This window comes from Chironomus tepperi, unplaced genomic scaffold (genome assembly GCF_022539635.2).
Source record: "Chironomus tepperi strain 1889 unplaced genomic scaffold, CSIRO-AGI_Ctep_v1 contig_34, whole genome shotgun sequence".
Lineage (NCBI taxonomy): Eukaryota > Metazoa > Arthropoda > Insecta > Diptera > Chironomidae > Chironomus > Chironomus tepperi.
The window spans coordinates 839,621-852,736 of NW_027226156.1; the positions used below are offsets into that span (position 1 = coordinate 839,621).

Sequence of the window (13,116 nt, forward strand, 5' to 3'; positions counted from 1 at the left end):
TTTTGAGTCGAGCTGAGTTACATCCTCTTGAGTCGAGCTGAGTTAGATCCTCTTGAGTCGAGCTGAGTTAGATCCTTTTGAGTCGAGCTGAGTTAGATCCTCTTAAGTCGAAGTCAGCAAGCAAAACACCAAAAAATATGAACTCATACCTGCATAAATTACTCAAAGTAAAACGAAAGAATTCCTAATTTAATAAATTCACCCCTTCCAATACCAAATGTGTATTAATAATACACAAAATACAAGCTATAAATTTTCAACTAGTTACATAAACTACTATTCTACAAGCAATAAAGTATGTTGATTGAAATATGCACATAACAGAAAGTAAATGTAGAAAAAAAATAATGCGAGGTAAAATAAAAATGACATAAATTTGTGAGGTCACACAACATACAGCATAGTAGGTAGGAAGCAAGTAGTTGTCATGTCACAAAAATGTTTATTGTTATCAATTTTTACTATTTTTATGATCAAAATTGAAATTTTCCCTAATTTATTATTCAAATTGCTCATAAATGTGATATGTTGTACAGGATTATGAGACATTGATGTCCTGACTGCTCACTTTGTTGACTTAGTTTTGCAATTTTCTTTATCAACTCACAAAAAATCTTCAATTTTCATTTGGAAAATCCCACAAAAATGAAGCATTATTGGGAATTGGTGCACATGAAGGAATTGAACAGAAACAGAACTGATGGAAATATGGCAAGGAACATATTCAAGTCGATTATTTGATTTTATTATTAGATAAGAGCTTCCTTTGACTATGAAAAACTCGCGACTTTTTATTTTCTATTTTAGTTTTTGACTTGCTTTGTCTTTTGGGTTTGATGTGTGGGGTTGGAGGGTTACTAGGTGGATGGACTCGTTAGGTTTCGATGGAACAGCTTAATGTCAAATTGGCAGAAATTTCGATAGAAAACAGAAAGTCACATTATCTCAAACCACTAAGTATAAAGCATACAATCCTCAAAAACTATATAACCCCTACCCCATCCCCTCAACCCCACAAGAATATCATTTTTATGATTATTACCATTATGATTATCATGTTGTTGTGCCATTTCAACTATGTCGCGTATATCTACAAATATGAATTGAAGAAGCACAAAAAAACGAAGAGAGTAGAAATGGAAATGGAAAAGACAAAGTCACAAGAACTAAAAATGAATGAGATGTGTGTATGTGTGGGGAATGAAGGAACAAGAAGTCAAACAAAAAAGAATTCAAATGGAATGCAATAAAAAATGGAAATTTTGAGTGGGTTAAAAATATTATTTTGTTGTCATTATCATCCATATGCCTCACCCCAGTGACTTAATATGTGCTGGATATATGAGCAGGTATGAGAAATTATTTGCCGTGGAATTTCCACTTCCATGTGATGTAATAAATAATATTAAAAAAATTTCGCGTTTTTTTGGAGATTAGGAATGAGAATTGGAAATTGAGGAATGTTTTTGGGGTCATGGGATGGGGTTGGGTGGGTTCAGAAATTCCTTTTGTTTTGTGTCATAAATTTCTTTTGTCTTTTTCTACCTTTTTAATTCCTTTGATGACTTTTTATTGTCAGTTGAATGTGACATTTTAAGTATGAAGTGGTTTTTAGAGGATATGGGGTGATTGTGGGGTATATGAAGGGGTCATTGGTATCTATGAGGTTTCTATAATGAATAACTGTTAGTCAGTGATGCTGAATAAGTATAGTCTAAAACCCTCAAATTTATCCAAAAATTTCATCAAATTTCCACTCAATCTCAGTTATTAAAGTCATAGACCCCCAATCTTAGTCCAAGAATATAATCAATTTCCAAGAAAAATTATAAAAATCGATGAACCTTTAAAGAAAATTTTCTCATTTTCACCTTCAAGCAGTTTTCCTTATTCAATGCCTTTAAAAATTAAAAGAAAGAAAAGCCGAAGGAAAATTCAAATTTTCATCGCAATTTCCACAAATACAACAATAGCTTTTCACAATTTGGTGGAATATGCGCGATTACAAAAGTGAAAATTTTGAGGGGAAATTCGTGAAAAATCCGGGAAATGGGATGAGAAACTCCACAACAAAGGGGAAATATTCTCGATCACAGCAAGCATCGGACTGTCCATTTTCAACAATTTGTAAGAATTATTCAGCCCCACTTATTATTGTACCCCATCCCCAATCCCACAAATGACCCAACTCGACAGCACAGAATTAAAGTTTTTCATCTCCACTGGTCGGTCGTGCCTTGGAAAATGCTCAAAATTATCTAATTTTCCTCCTCATTTTCCTCATTTTTTTGTAGTTTTTCTCATCCATTGTTGAATCGTAAGGAAGGAAAATTGGCGTTGATAATGATGATGCTGACTGGCTTGGCTTGCTCCTTGGTGGACACACAGAAACTCAGGCACAAAATATTTTTTCACAATTCAGTTTTAATTTGACGCGCGGAGTGAAAAGATTGCTAAGAAATTTTTAAATTATTTTAAAGTTTTTACTTCCTTATTTTATTGGCGGGGATGCACGTGGGTCTGTTGGCTGTATTTTGATATCTGCTGCATATTTAGAGCAAAAGCCGCTGGTTTCTTGTTTCAAATTTTGGGATTTAATTTTGGGAAAATGTGTCTATAGGTGTCAAGGTTAATTAGAGGAACAAGAAAGGGATGTTGAGATATTTTAAGGTTAGGATCTACATAGAAAGGTTCACAATGGGAACAAAAGCTGTAAAATAATTCAATATTGCTCAAAAATATTCCAAAAAATTCAAAAAAAGTCAGAACTGCCACAAAATTCTCATCAGTTCCATCTCAGTTCCACAAACTCAACATATTGTGGATCGTTGCTACAATACATTCCATCAGTTCCATCATCAATGGGTTAACACACATCCATACACATCCACATATATCCTCATACATTACCACCCCATACACCCAACACCAATACATTCTCACATGACACACACACACACACACAAATAAATGCGAGAAAAAAAAGCAAAATTTATCACTCGGTTTTTGGAACTGGCACATCGTGTGTGTTGTTGGAGATGCTAATGCTCGATGTGCTGTGTATGTGAAAAGGAGGAGGCAAAAAAAAGAAGGAACATAAATGTGCTGTATATGTGTGTGATTGTGTGCATGGCACATACATAACATAAAAATTGTGAAAATGTGAGGCCCCAAAAAAAAATGAGCTTTCGTTGGAGCTTTCGATTCCGATTCGCATGGAAAAGAGTTCTCATAGGTGGAAAAATATTTCTCTTTTTTCTGTGCTGTGCTTCATGTGATAAGCATAAATATGTGTATATGTGTGTATATAATGTTCCATTTAGTTGTGTGGAAATTGATGAAAATTTTGGAAAATAAAATTGAAAAAAATGTTCAATAAATGTGAAAAAATTCAAATAAAAAAAAATTGCTCATTCGATGGAAAAAATAAATTGTTTTTAAGGCGTGGCAAGTGATTTTGTGCTTATTTTCTTTGATTGCTGTCGATTGGAAAAATTGAAAAAAATATGTTTTGAATTTTTATTGACTTTTTTATGTTAAAATGTTCATATTTGAGTATTTTGGGATTGTAAAAGGTTATTGGGGACTTTAAATGAGTCCTGGAGAGACTGAATGATTTTTAAGGGATTATTTTAGGGTTTTGGTGGATTATTAAGGTTTCTGAAGGTATCTAGAGGTTCAATGAGACTCTTATACGTATTAAGAGGTTTAAAGAACTACGTTAAGCTTTTTGAAAGCATCCAGGATGTTAATAAATATTTTTGGAGGTTAAAAGTGCATTTTTGAGATTGAATAAGCATTTCGGAGGTTCTTGGTGCTTCCTAGAGATGCCTAGAATTGTCTAAAGATTACTAAGAGTTCCTATAGACAGTAAACCATGTTTCTAGCTATCTCAAACCAAATTCAACTGATCAAATTCCCAAAAATACAAAATTCGATAAAAAATCCTCAATTTCGTCATTCCATCACCCCAACTTCTCCTTCATCCTTACCATATCTATCACATCATCTCAATTTCATGCCCAAAAGAAACAAAAAACAAATTAAAAAGATTAATTTGCATGTATCAAGTGTCATTGTGACCTTTTCATCTCCTCGAGGACATCCAACTTGAGATAAAGTTGTTCCTCAATTGAAAGGAAAAGAAATCAATAATTTATGACATGTGGGACGAATTTTCCATTTGGCACATCCACAAAACTATTCAAAAATGATAAATTTATTTAAAGAGTCAACAATTAAAGACGAAAGTCAGTCGGAATAGGGGAGTAGGGGAACTTCTTAATGTCTTCTTCGTCTTTTGCTTCCGTCTCGACCACAAAAATTATTTATCATCTACAAAAGTGTCACAAAGGCATGTGTTTGGGTGAATATTGTGCCTTTATGTCTCACACTTTTTTCTGAGGGAATTTTTGAAGATGTGAAATTTTGTAGTTTTGTATTTATAAGTGTCTATGGTCGACTGTAAATAGGATTGTTGATGATATGAAGGAGGTGAGGGGAAAGACTTATAAGATGTGTCTTTTGTAGCAATTTTTGCAGAATTTACAGATATTTTTGCTGATAGATAGAGTCAAATTTGAGGTTTAATGACGCACATCTTGACAGTTGTTCAGCTTGACTGGCGTTCAGCTTGACTGGCGCTCAGCTTGACTGAAGCTTAGCTTGACTGAAGCTCAGCTTATCTAAAGCTCAGTTTGATTGGTGCTATGGTCAAATAATGCTCAGCCGGAATAACGCTCAATCAGAGTAACGCTCAGCCTGAATGACGCTCAGCTTAATTCTTAATCTATATTAAAAACTCAAATTGTCGCACAAATTTCTTACAAGATTACAATACAAATGAACTAACCTCAAACAAAAATACAGCAATTCTTTAAATTTCAATCCCAACAGTTCCCCTAAGGACAATCCTCACATTCCCATAACTATATCATATCATTCACAAATAATATTTATTAAAACAACATCTTTTGTAATGTGAGAAGGGTTAGTTTTCTTACAAATCTTTGTGCATTAATAAAAAGGATGTGTAAGGAGATGATTATCATCACAATAACATGCAATGTGTTCATATGAGAATGAGGGGAATGTGAAAAGTATGTGAGGAAAAGGGACTGAATCTGGTTAAGAAAAGATAATTTTAAGAAACTTTTTTTTTCGGATGATGGTCAAGTTACACATTTATCTTCTTAATTTATTGTGGACCATGACAGGATGGAAATATGTGAAAATATTAAGTAAAGTGTGAAAAATTGAGTTGTACTGGAAATGGAAAATTGAAAAATAAAAGAAAATTTTTTAATTAAATTTTATTTTGTCTTGTTTTTTGATTTATTTGAATTAATTTTTAATGATTTTCAGGTTTGAGTTGGATAATTTTGTTACAGGAAGCATGGCAGTGGTTAGCTGATGGATAGAGCTTGTAGGAATGGACTGGATATACTTGAATGGTTCATTGATGAATAATCTGGTGTAAGACGTGCAATGTGATATTTTAGAGACAAATTCAAGCTCAAAGTAAGTTATTGTATAGTATTAAGCTGATTTATCTAGAATAAGACTAACTATGCATCATGTAGGATCTGAACGATATCTAAATCAGGTCCAAATTTGCCATAAAAAAGTATAATCAATCATGATGCCAAAAAAGCCATATTTTAAAGCATAATTCTGTTCTATAGTTTTTGTATCATTTGTCAGTTTTGTACCTGACACATCCTTAGTTTTGCATTATTTGAATAATTTGATGCCTCTTCTGTTTGCATATCGTTACTTAAATACAGAACAAGGCAAACCATACCAAAAGATACCTTCAGTTTGATTCCAAAAAGCAAAAAGTCCCCATCAGTGCCAAATCCACATCATCCAGACTCTACATCCCCTACTAACCCACATATGATTTATTCTGCTCCTTACAAAAATTTAATTTCGAGGAATTCTGCTTAAAATTCACTCAAAAACTAGAGATTGAAAAATGAAAATCGATTAATTTTAAAGAAAATTTTCTCATCCTTTTTTGAACCCCTTTTTTGAACTAAAAAGTTGAAAAATCCATTTACGTCCTTGAATAATTTCCTCTTTCTCCATCCACTTTACATCATTTCAAATTAAAAGCAATAAATTTTAGTAGTTTTTTGTGTTGATGTCAGCTTCTCCATCTCTAGTTTATTTAGATTATTATTCATTCTTGAAGAGGTTTCCTTTTGTTTGGGAGATGGGGGAAGTAGAATTTGTTCTGTGTCTTTTAAGTTTGAATCAATTTTTGGATGATTAAAGGCATTTTAAATTCCAAAAAAATGTCAAGTTTTGAACGAAAAAATTTGAAAATTAATTAAAATTAAGTCACAAAATCCATCAATTTTCAAGTCAATGAGCATCCAGACTTATCAATATTCCACTACACGGCATCAGCAGCATTCCAACAACATCAAACTTCAAAGTATAAAAACTTTTCATCTCGGTCAAACTTCAAAGTTCTTGACCTTTTGACTCACTGCAATTTCATTCCGCATTCACATTTTAGAACCGGCATCTGCTCATGTTTCCGATTCCCAACAAAAAACGAAGTTAGTCTACAACAAATTATCCCCGATCTACACATGTTAGATTGACACAAATGACTATAAACTTGACTACTAAGACATAAAAGCTAGTTAAAGCGAGTCTTCAAAATAGACCCAATTTGCCCACCACAAACACAGCATTCCATCATGTACAGATCGGGAATGTCGGCATTAATTGCAGCAAGCACACAAAAAAATGATTCTCTTTATCGGCAAGTAATTAATTAAAAGTGATTTTTATTGCCATTCAATTGCACCGACTGACTGTTCATGTAATCGAAACAAGATGTAACAAATGAGCACTAAAAGGTACGAGAATGTGGAATTGGAAATGGAAAAGAAGCAAAAAAAAAGATATAAAGGAATTTAATTGAACATCAATAACCTTTTTTTTTGTAGTTTTCGTGAGTTTTTATGTTGCATTTATTGTTGCTGTTCTGGATACAAATTAAGATTAATCATGTGATTTACTAATTGAGACTGGAGTTAGCACGAGAAGTAAGTATGTAGACATGATGGTATGGAAGTTCAACAAAGTTATTTTATTCACATTTTGTCAACATAATTCAATAAGTCTACATACAGCTTAAGATTAAGAGTCGACTTTTCCACTCCAATATTGTCAAAATACTCAAAAATGTCAAAATTGGTCGGATGGACTTTCCTTAGCAAGAATTCCTTCAATAAATCCTCATGTCCTTTAAACAATTCCTTCAAATAATCCACAAATGCTTGAATAGCCACAAATGTTCCCAACTTAGTATAAATCATAAAGTCATTCGATTCCAAAATCATGTTCCGCATCTCAATTTTTGTGAAATATTTCTCATAAGTGTCTTTGACTATATTGAAGGTTTTTAGGTTTTCTTGGATATCGGGATGTTGGGTAAGCAGAGATATATGGAAAATATTCATTGGTGGATAAAAGTAGCACTTTTGATTTGGAGAATATAAGGCATAGTAATAACATTCACCGACAATTTTTGAGGTTAAAATCATTTTTTGTTGCTGTTCTGTAGTTTGACTGACAAAAAAGGTCCATAATTGATAGAAATTTAAAATTCCTCTTTGTAGAATGTTTCTGGATGTAAAAATGTCAAAGATGTCTGAACTTGAGACAATTTCAAGGGTCTTATTGACAAGAATCGGCACATAAGGTTCAGGATCATTGAACTTTGAGATTCCATAGATTAAATTTGAAATTAAATTCTTTTGGTCGTCAATAGACAGTCTAGATTGAGAAATATTCCAAAACTTAGGATTGCTAATCAAATCAAATTCTCTGTATGGAATAGGACTTGTTGGGGATGTCAGGAGTTGCCTGACTTCATTTTCAGTTAGAATCTTGACAATTTCCTCAAAAACATGAATTGGATCGTTACTTTCGAGAATTTCAGGACTTAAATCATATTTATCATGAAAGACTTTTCTTGGTCCATTTCTGGCTGCATCCTGTCTGTAGAATACATATAGACTATACAGGATGATACCCTTCTGATCTTTACCATTGACAAATTTCTCAAAATCTTCATTACTTAAGTAAGTCCTTCCTAATTCCATCAAAGATTTTATTTCAAATGTATTAATTTGATCGGGAAAGTAAGCATAATTGTAAGCTGCTGTGTATACTGTCTCATTTTCATCAACCTTAAGCAACTCCCTAAGCAAGGCTTGATCAAATTTAAAGAATTCAAACAAAAATCGGAAATTTTTAACCGGTTTGTTGCCAATTAAATTAAAAAAGATTCTCCCAAACTTGTTCCTCAAAATGTCCCTAATTTTAGGTTCAAGTCCAGTCTCTTCCACACTATCCTTCCTCCTATCCTTCCCCTCTATATATGAGAACATAAAATTAGTCACCATAACTTGATCTAGTCCATAAAACTCATTAAAATGCTCAAAACTATGCAGAATTACGACTGCATCATCAGCATCAACATTATCGGCATTTAAAATATTTTCAATAAAAAATTGAGCAACAAAAAATTCAGCAAAGGTTTTGTGAGCAAATTCAAACCTATGTGGACCATTGATGTGTAAAATTGCCATCCTGGATACTTCAACGCTGGTCAAATTTTTCGGTAGCTTTTGTCTCATACCTCGCAATTTACCCATGACAATTTGAGTCAATGGGCTGATTGCTTTGAGTTCCCTTTTGAATGCATACATTTGATACATTTCAATCATGTCAAAGTTCCGATAGTCAGTTAAGGATTGTCCCAAAAATTCAACAGCAAATTCACTCTTTTTGCGCCAAATTTCAATCTTTTTCTTGATAAAAATCTCATAAATTTCATAAAGATTCTCAGAGTTGTAGATTTGAGTATTTGAGGCTATTAGGTCGGCAATCATTTCCAACATTAGTGGTGTATCAAACTCTTGAGTTTCTCTAATCATTGAGGTTTTACTTTTGAGAGTTTGAATGATATATTGTGCCTTAATTGTGTAGTTCCGAGGTTGGATATGCCGGGAAATGAAGAATTTATTAAGGAAGTCTATCTGTTCGTCAACTGTGAGTGGAGCTAATGTGTATGAGTGGAAATTCAGGTGCTCTGTTAGCTGTTTGGAATATAATGGTCTAGTGCATATAAATTGGATGTTTGAGGTAGTATTTTGGATGGATTGTAAGGTACTAAGTATGAACTTATTGTAGTTCGGTGAAATTTCATCAAATCCATTCCAAAGAAGCACAACTTGACCTGATTTGTAGAATTTTTTGAAGATTTCCAGCTCAAATTCTGATTTTGAGGTTAGGTCTAGGATTTTTATTAGCAATTCTTGAGGATCATGCAACAGTTCCTCTTTTTCAGAGTACAAGCTAGTGTAATCCTTCAAGTCCACATAAGATACCCACTTAGTCTTCAATTGTCGCTTAATTTTCATAGCAAATTGCTCGAAATTTATCGTCTTTCCCGTCCCAGCTTCCGATGATAAAACAAAAATTCGCGATTTTTGTGATTTTTCAAGAATTTGTTCAAAATGTTCATGAAAAGATTTAAAAGTTCGAACAACATTCAAGCTATTGTCAGTTAATGCTGAAAATTGAAGCTTAATTTGCTTTAATTTGTTGTAATCTTCAAGTTTTTGGAAATAAATGCTCAAATTTTGCGACACAAAGTCATCAAAAAATTCCCTAAATTTTACCTCATTATCCCAGTTCCGGACATTTGGATTCTGTTTGGTATAAATTTTGTAAATATCCAGCAAGTGTTCATTCCAGAAGATTCTGTCGAGGTAAAATTCAGTCCGATTTTGAATCATTTTGCCAAGTCTGATTTGATTGCCATCCAAAATTTGAATAATATCGTTTGAGGTTAAAAAATTGAAGGAATCAGGCGCTAATTCATGTAAAGCTTCATACTTTACAGTCTCATTTTGGAATATCAAGTCAGAAGATAGGACTTTTTTCTGTAAATTAGCAGCCATATCTGTCCAATTATGTACAACTATTTCATCAAGATAAAGTAAAAGAAAATCACTAAAATTAAGCTTATGACTTTTAAGAACATCCGAAATATGCTCAGATGTCAATCTGTCATAAGCTATTGACCCTTTTGGAAATAATTGACCAAACCTGACTTCAACATCCTTATAGACAACTAAACCATTCATAACCGTCTGTTGATCATCTTCAGACAACAAGTCAAACTTATAATCAGGCACATGCAGTACAATTGCTACAAAAATCACCCCCAAGATCCCCAAAACAGCCAAAAATCCAGCTACCATTGCAATTTTTCTAAACTTTACAATTTTTTTGTCCTTAAGTTTAGTTTCTTCATCAACTCGCTTTTCAATTTCTGGCAGGGCTTCTTTCATCTCTGGAATTACCTTAAGCTCAAAAAAGTCAAATAAAGGATCGAAAATCACACGAACTTCATTCAATTTTTGAGGTTTCTTAAAGTAAAATGCCATTATATGTACAACTCGAACAATCAGCTCAGCATGATACTCGTCTGCTGTATAGAAGTCATATGCCATCTTAATAATCGCTTCCTTATCGGCATTAGCTTTACAGTGCTGTGATATGTCCTCAAACTCCTGCATTGTTTGATTGTCGTTGGATTTGTAAGGCTTAGCATTGTTGTTGTAGACTAGATTGATGGCAAAATGACAAAGCTCATGTGCTATGGTTGATAAAGCTTCATGAAATCTTACATTATCTAGCAGCTGTTTGGCTCCGATATAGATTCTGCCTGATTTATAGAATATGCCTGAAATAGAATTAAATGTTTGGAATTGATCAAAATGATGTGTATTGTTGTCTCGAGCAGCACAAGTGGTTGACAGGTAAACGTCACGTCACTTCGACGATAGTAGGACGTGAGGATACCCTAATGCCTAAAATTGGCAAAAATTGGTGCATTTTGCTGCTCGAAAACTCAATTGAGACTATCGGCATTCAAAGAAGGTTTGAACCCTTACATACCTTGCGTATTAGATCCCACAGTTGGATCAGCAACATTAATTGACTCCCGATGAAAATCAAAGATTATTTTAAAGTTCTTTGAAGCAGCAACAATCATCAGAATGACTCTAATGTACACATTCCTATTAAGTATCTGATAAGCACGTCGAACAATCTTTAACTTCTGTTCCACATCTGGTTCGTCATGAACAATGAAAGACTTAGCCATCAGCACATTAATGTGATTTTTTGGTGACTCTTGTGCATGCCGATTGTGGATTTCCCTGACTGTAAGTTGCTCTTGGTACTCGAGTTCATCATATAAGTCTTCAGGATCTTCGTTTGGTGCCAGTTTGTGCTTTTGACTCAAAAGAAATTCATAAGATTTGAATGATTTACTGACTACTGCTACATGTAAGGCTGAACATCCTGTAAAGTTGTAAATGTGACGAGTTTTGGGTAATTTTTGATAACTTTCAATCAATTGCTCCAAATTGTCAACTTCAATTGCTCGAAAGAACTCCTCAAGGATTGTGATGAAGTCCATGAATTTTTCTGAGTAAGAATCCATATCTACATCGGGTGGAGGAATTGGAAGTGGCAAATTTTCCTCATAAAGTGCTTGAATTATGTCAAAATGACCATTTTTAAGAGCAACATCTTGAGCAGTGATGCTCTTATTAGGGATTACATTGGTAATGCCAAGTCTGCATAGATAAGTTGCAATTTTGAGATTTCCTGCCTCACAAGCCATAAGGAGTAAGTTGTAATCTCTAGTGTCAGCTAAGTCGGTGATGTCAATGAAGCGATTGGTGTCAGTGGGATGGAAGGAACTGTTGAGACCTAAGTGGAAGGATATTGGTGAGAATATTAGATATGTGGCCTGTCATTTCTTGTCTGTCTTAGTCAGATACTGTCTAGTGTATGTCCAAGCTGTCCTAAATGCAACTTCTCGTACTCATAACTTACCTAAATGTTCACATTTCAGACTATTTGCTATGAATTCTGTCATAAACTTATAAAGCTCCTCTGCGTCATCCAATTCTATCTTCTCAGACGACTTCAAAACCAAAAAGTAATTCAATTCCTTTAATTTCCAATAAATTGTAAACTGTTTGCTGTTTATCGACGACAACTGAATCACAATTGATTGATGCTTGAACTTTTCTCCTAAATTTGTGAGCTCAACATCATCACAACTGCTCATCAAATCATCGGATACTTTAATAGAAGCATTTATAACATCCTTAGGCATGTTAAGTTCCCATAATGCTTGTACAAAGTCTCTCAAGTCTTTATCATTCAGGCAATCTTCCTTATGAATTTCAAGAATTTTAGCATCATTTATATTCAATGGTTGCTGTGGTTGTGTGTTGATTTCTTTAAGCTCAATTGATTCTGATGAGATCTTTTGCTCAATTCCTATTTTACTTTGAAAGTAGTCATTCAAGAGAGGTGCTGTTGAAGAAGGAATGAGCATTAAATAGGAACATAAATGGGAACATGAAATATTGAGGTATTAATCTAAGCTGGCTAGATTTGAGACGAACCGGGATTTTTTCAGTTATTTGTATAAAAAATGACATCGGACAGCGAACAAAAATGGGGAATTCCCAATAAACACAAGTAAATGACCAGACCGGTATGTGAAGGTCTTATCGGCAATGCCACATGCATTAGCTGATAAAAGATTCCAAAAATTCTTCAAAATTAACAGAAACTTGTCAAAAATTTGACAAAAAATCCCCAAAAACTATCAAAATTGATCAAAGCTCATAAAATAATTTGAATATTTAGTTCCGCACTATTCCACAAAGGTCAAAAAACAGAAGAATAAGAAGATGCAGCAGCTTTATTTCACACTTAAAACAAGTTTTATTGGCACTCACAAAATTCACTTGTAACACAATTTGGCTGTACTTTTTCATCGCACATGCTATCCAGCTTCACATCATCACTTTCTTTGTTCATTTTAATTCACTTTTCATTCAAAAATCTATTAAAGTGTCACTAAAAGTCATTTGAAACCGATTAAGATACATCCGAATGTTAGGAAGCTTCACACAACACTAAGACTTGGACTTAAATACAAAAGTTAAAATATTGAATTTAAAATCTTGTTTTTTAAAAAAAAAAAATGTA

General features: G+C 33.5%; 1 protein-coding gene across 1 annotated transcript; it reads right to left on the reverse strand.

Annotated features, from left to right (window-relative positions):
* Positions 1-7,085: 7,085 nt before the first annotated feature.
* On the reverse strand, positions 7,086-13,030 carry LOC139097146 (uncharacterized). The gene is made up of 4 exons (XM_070648926.1): positions 12,864-13,030; positions 11,944-12,432; positions 10,996-11,817; positions 7,086-10,780 (listed from the first exon to the last, which is right to left on the reverse strand). The coding sequence occupies exons 1-4, from the start codon at positions 12,943-12,945 to the stop codon at positions 7,113-7,115; spliced, it is 5,061 nt and encodes a 1,686-aa protein (XP_070505027.1). The 5' UTR covers positions 12,946-13,030; the 3' UTR covers positions 7,086-7,112.
* Between the last annotated feature and the right edge of the window lie 86 nt (positions 13,031-13,116).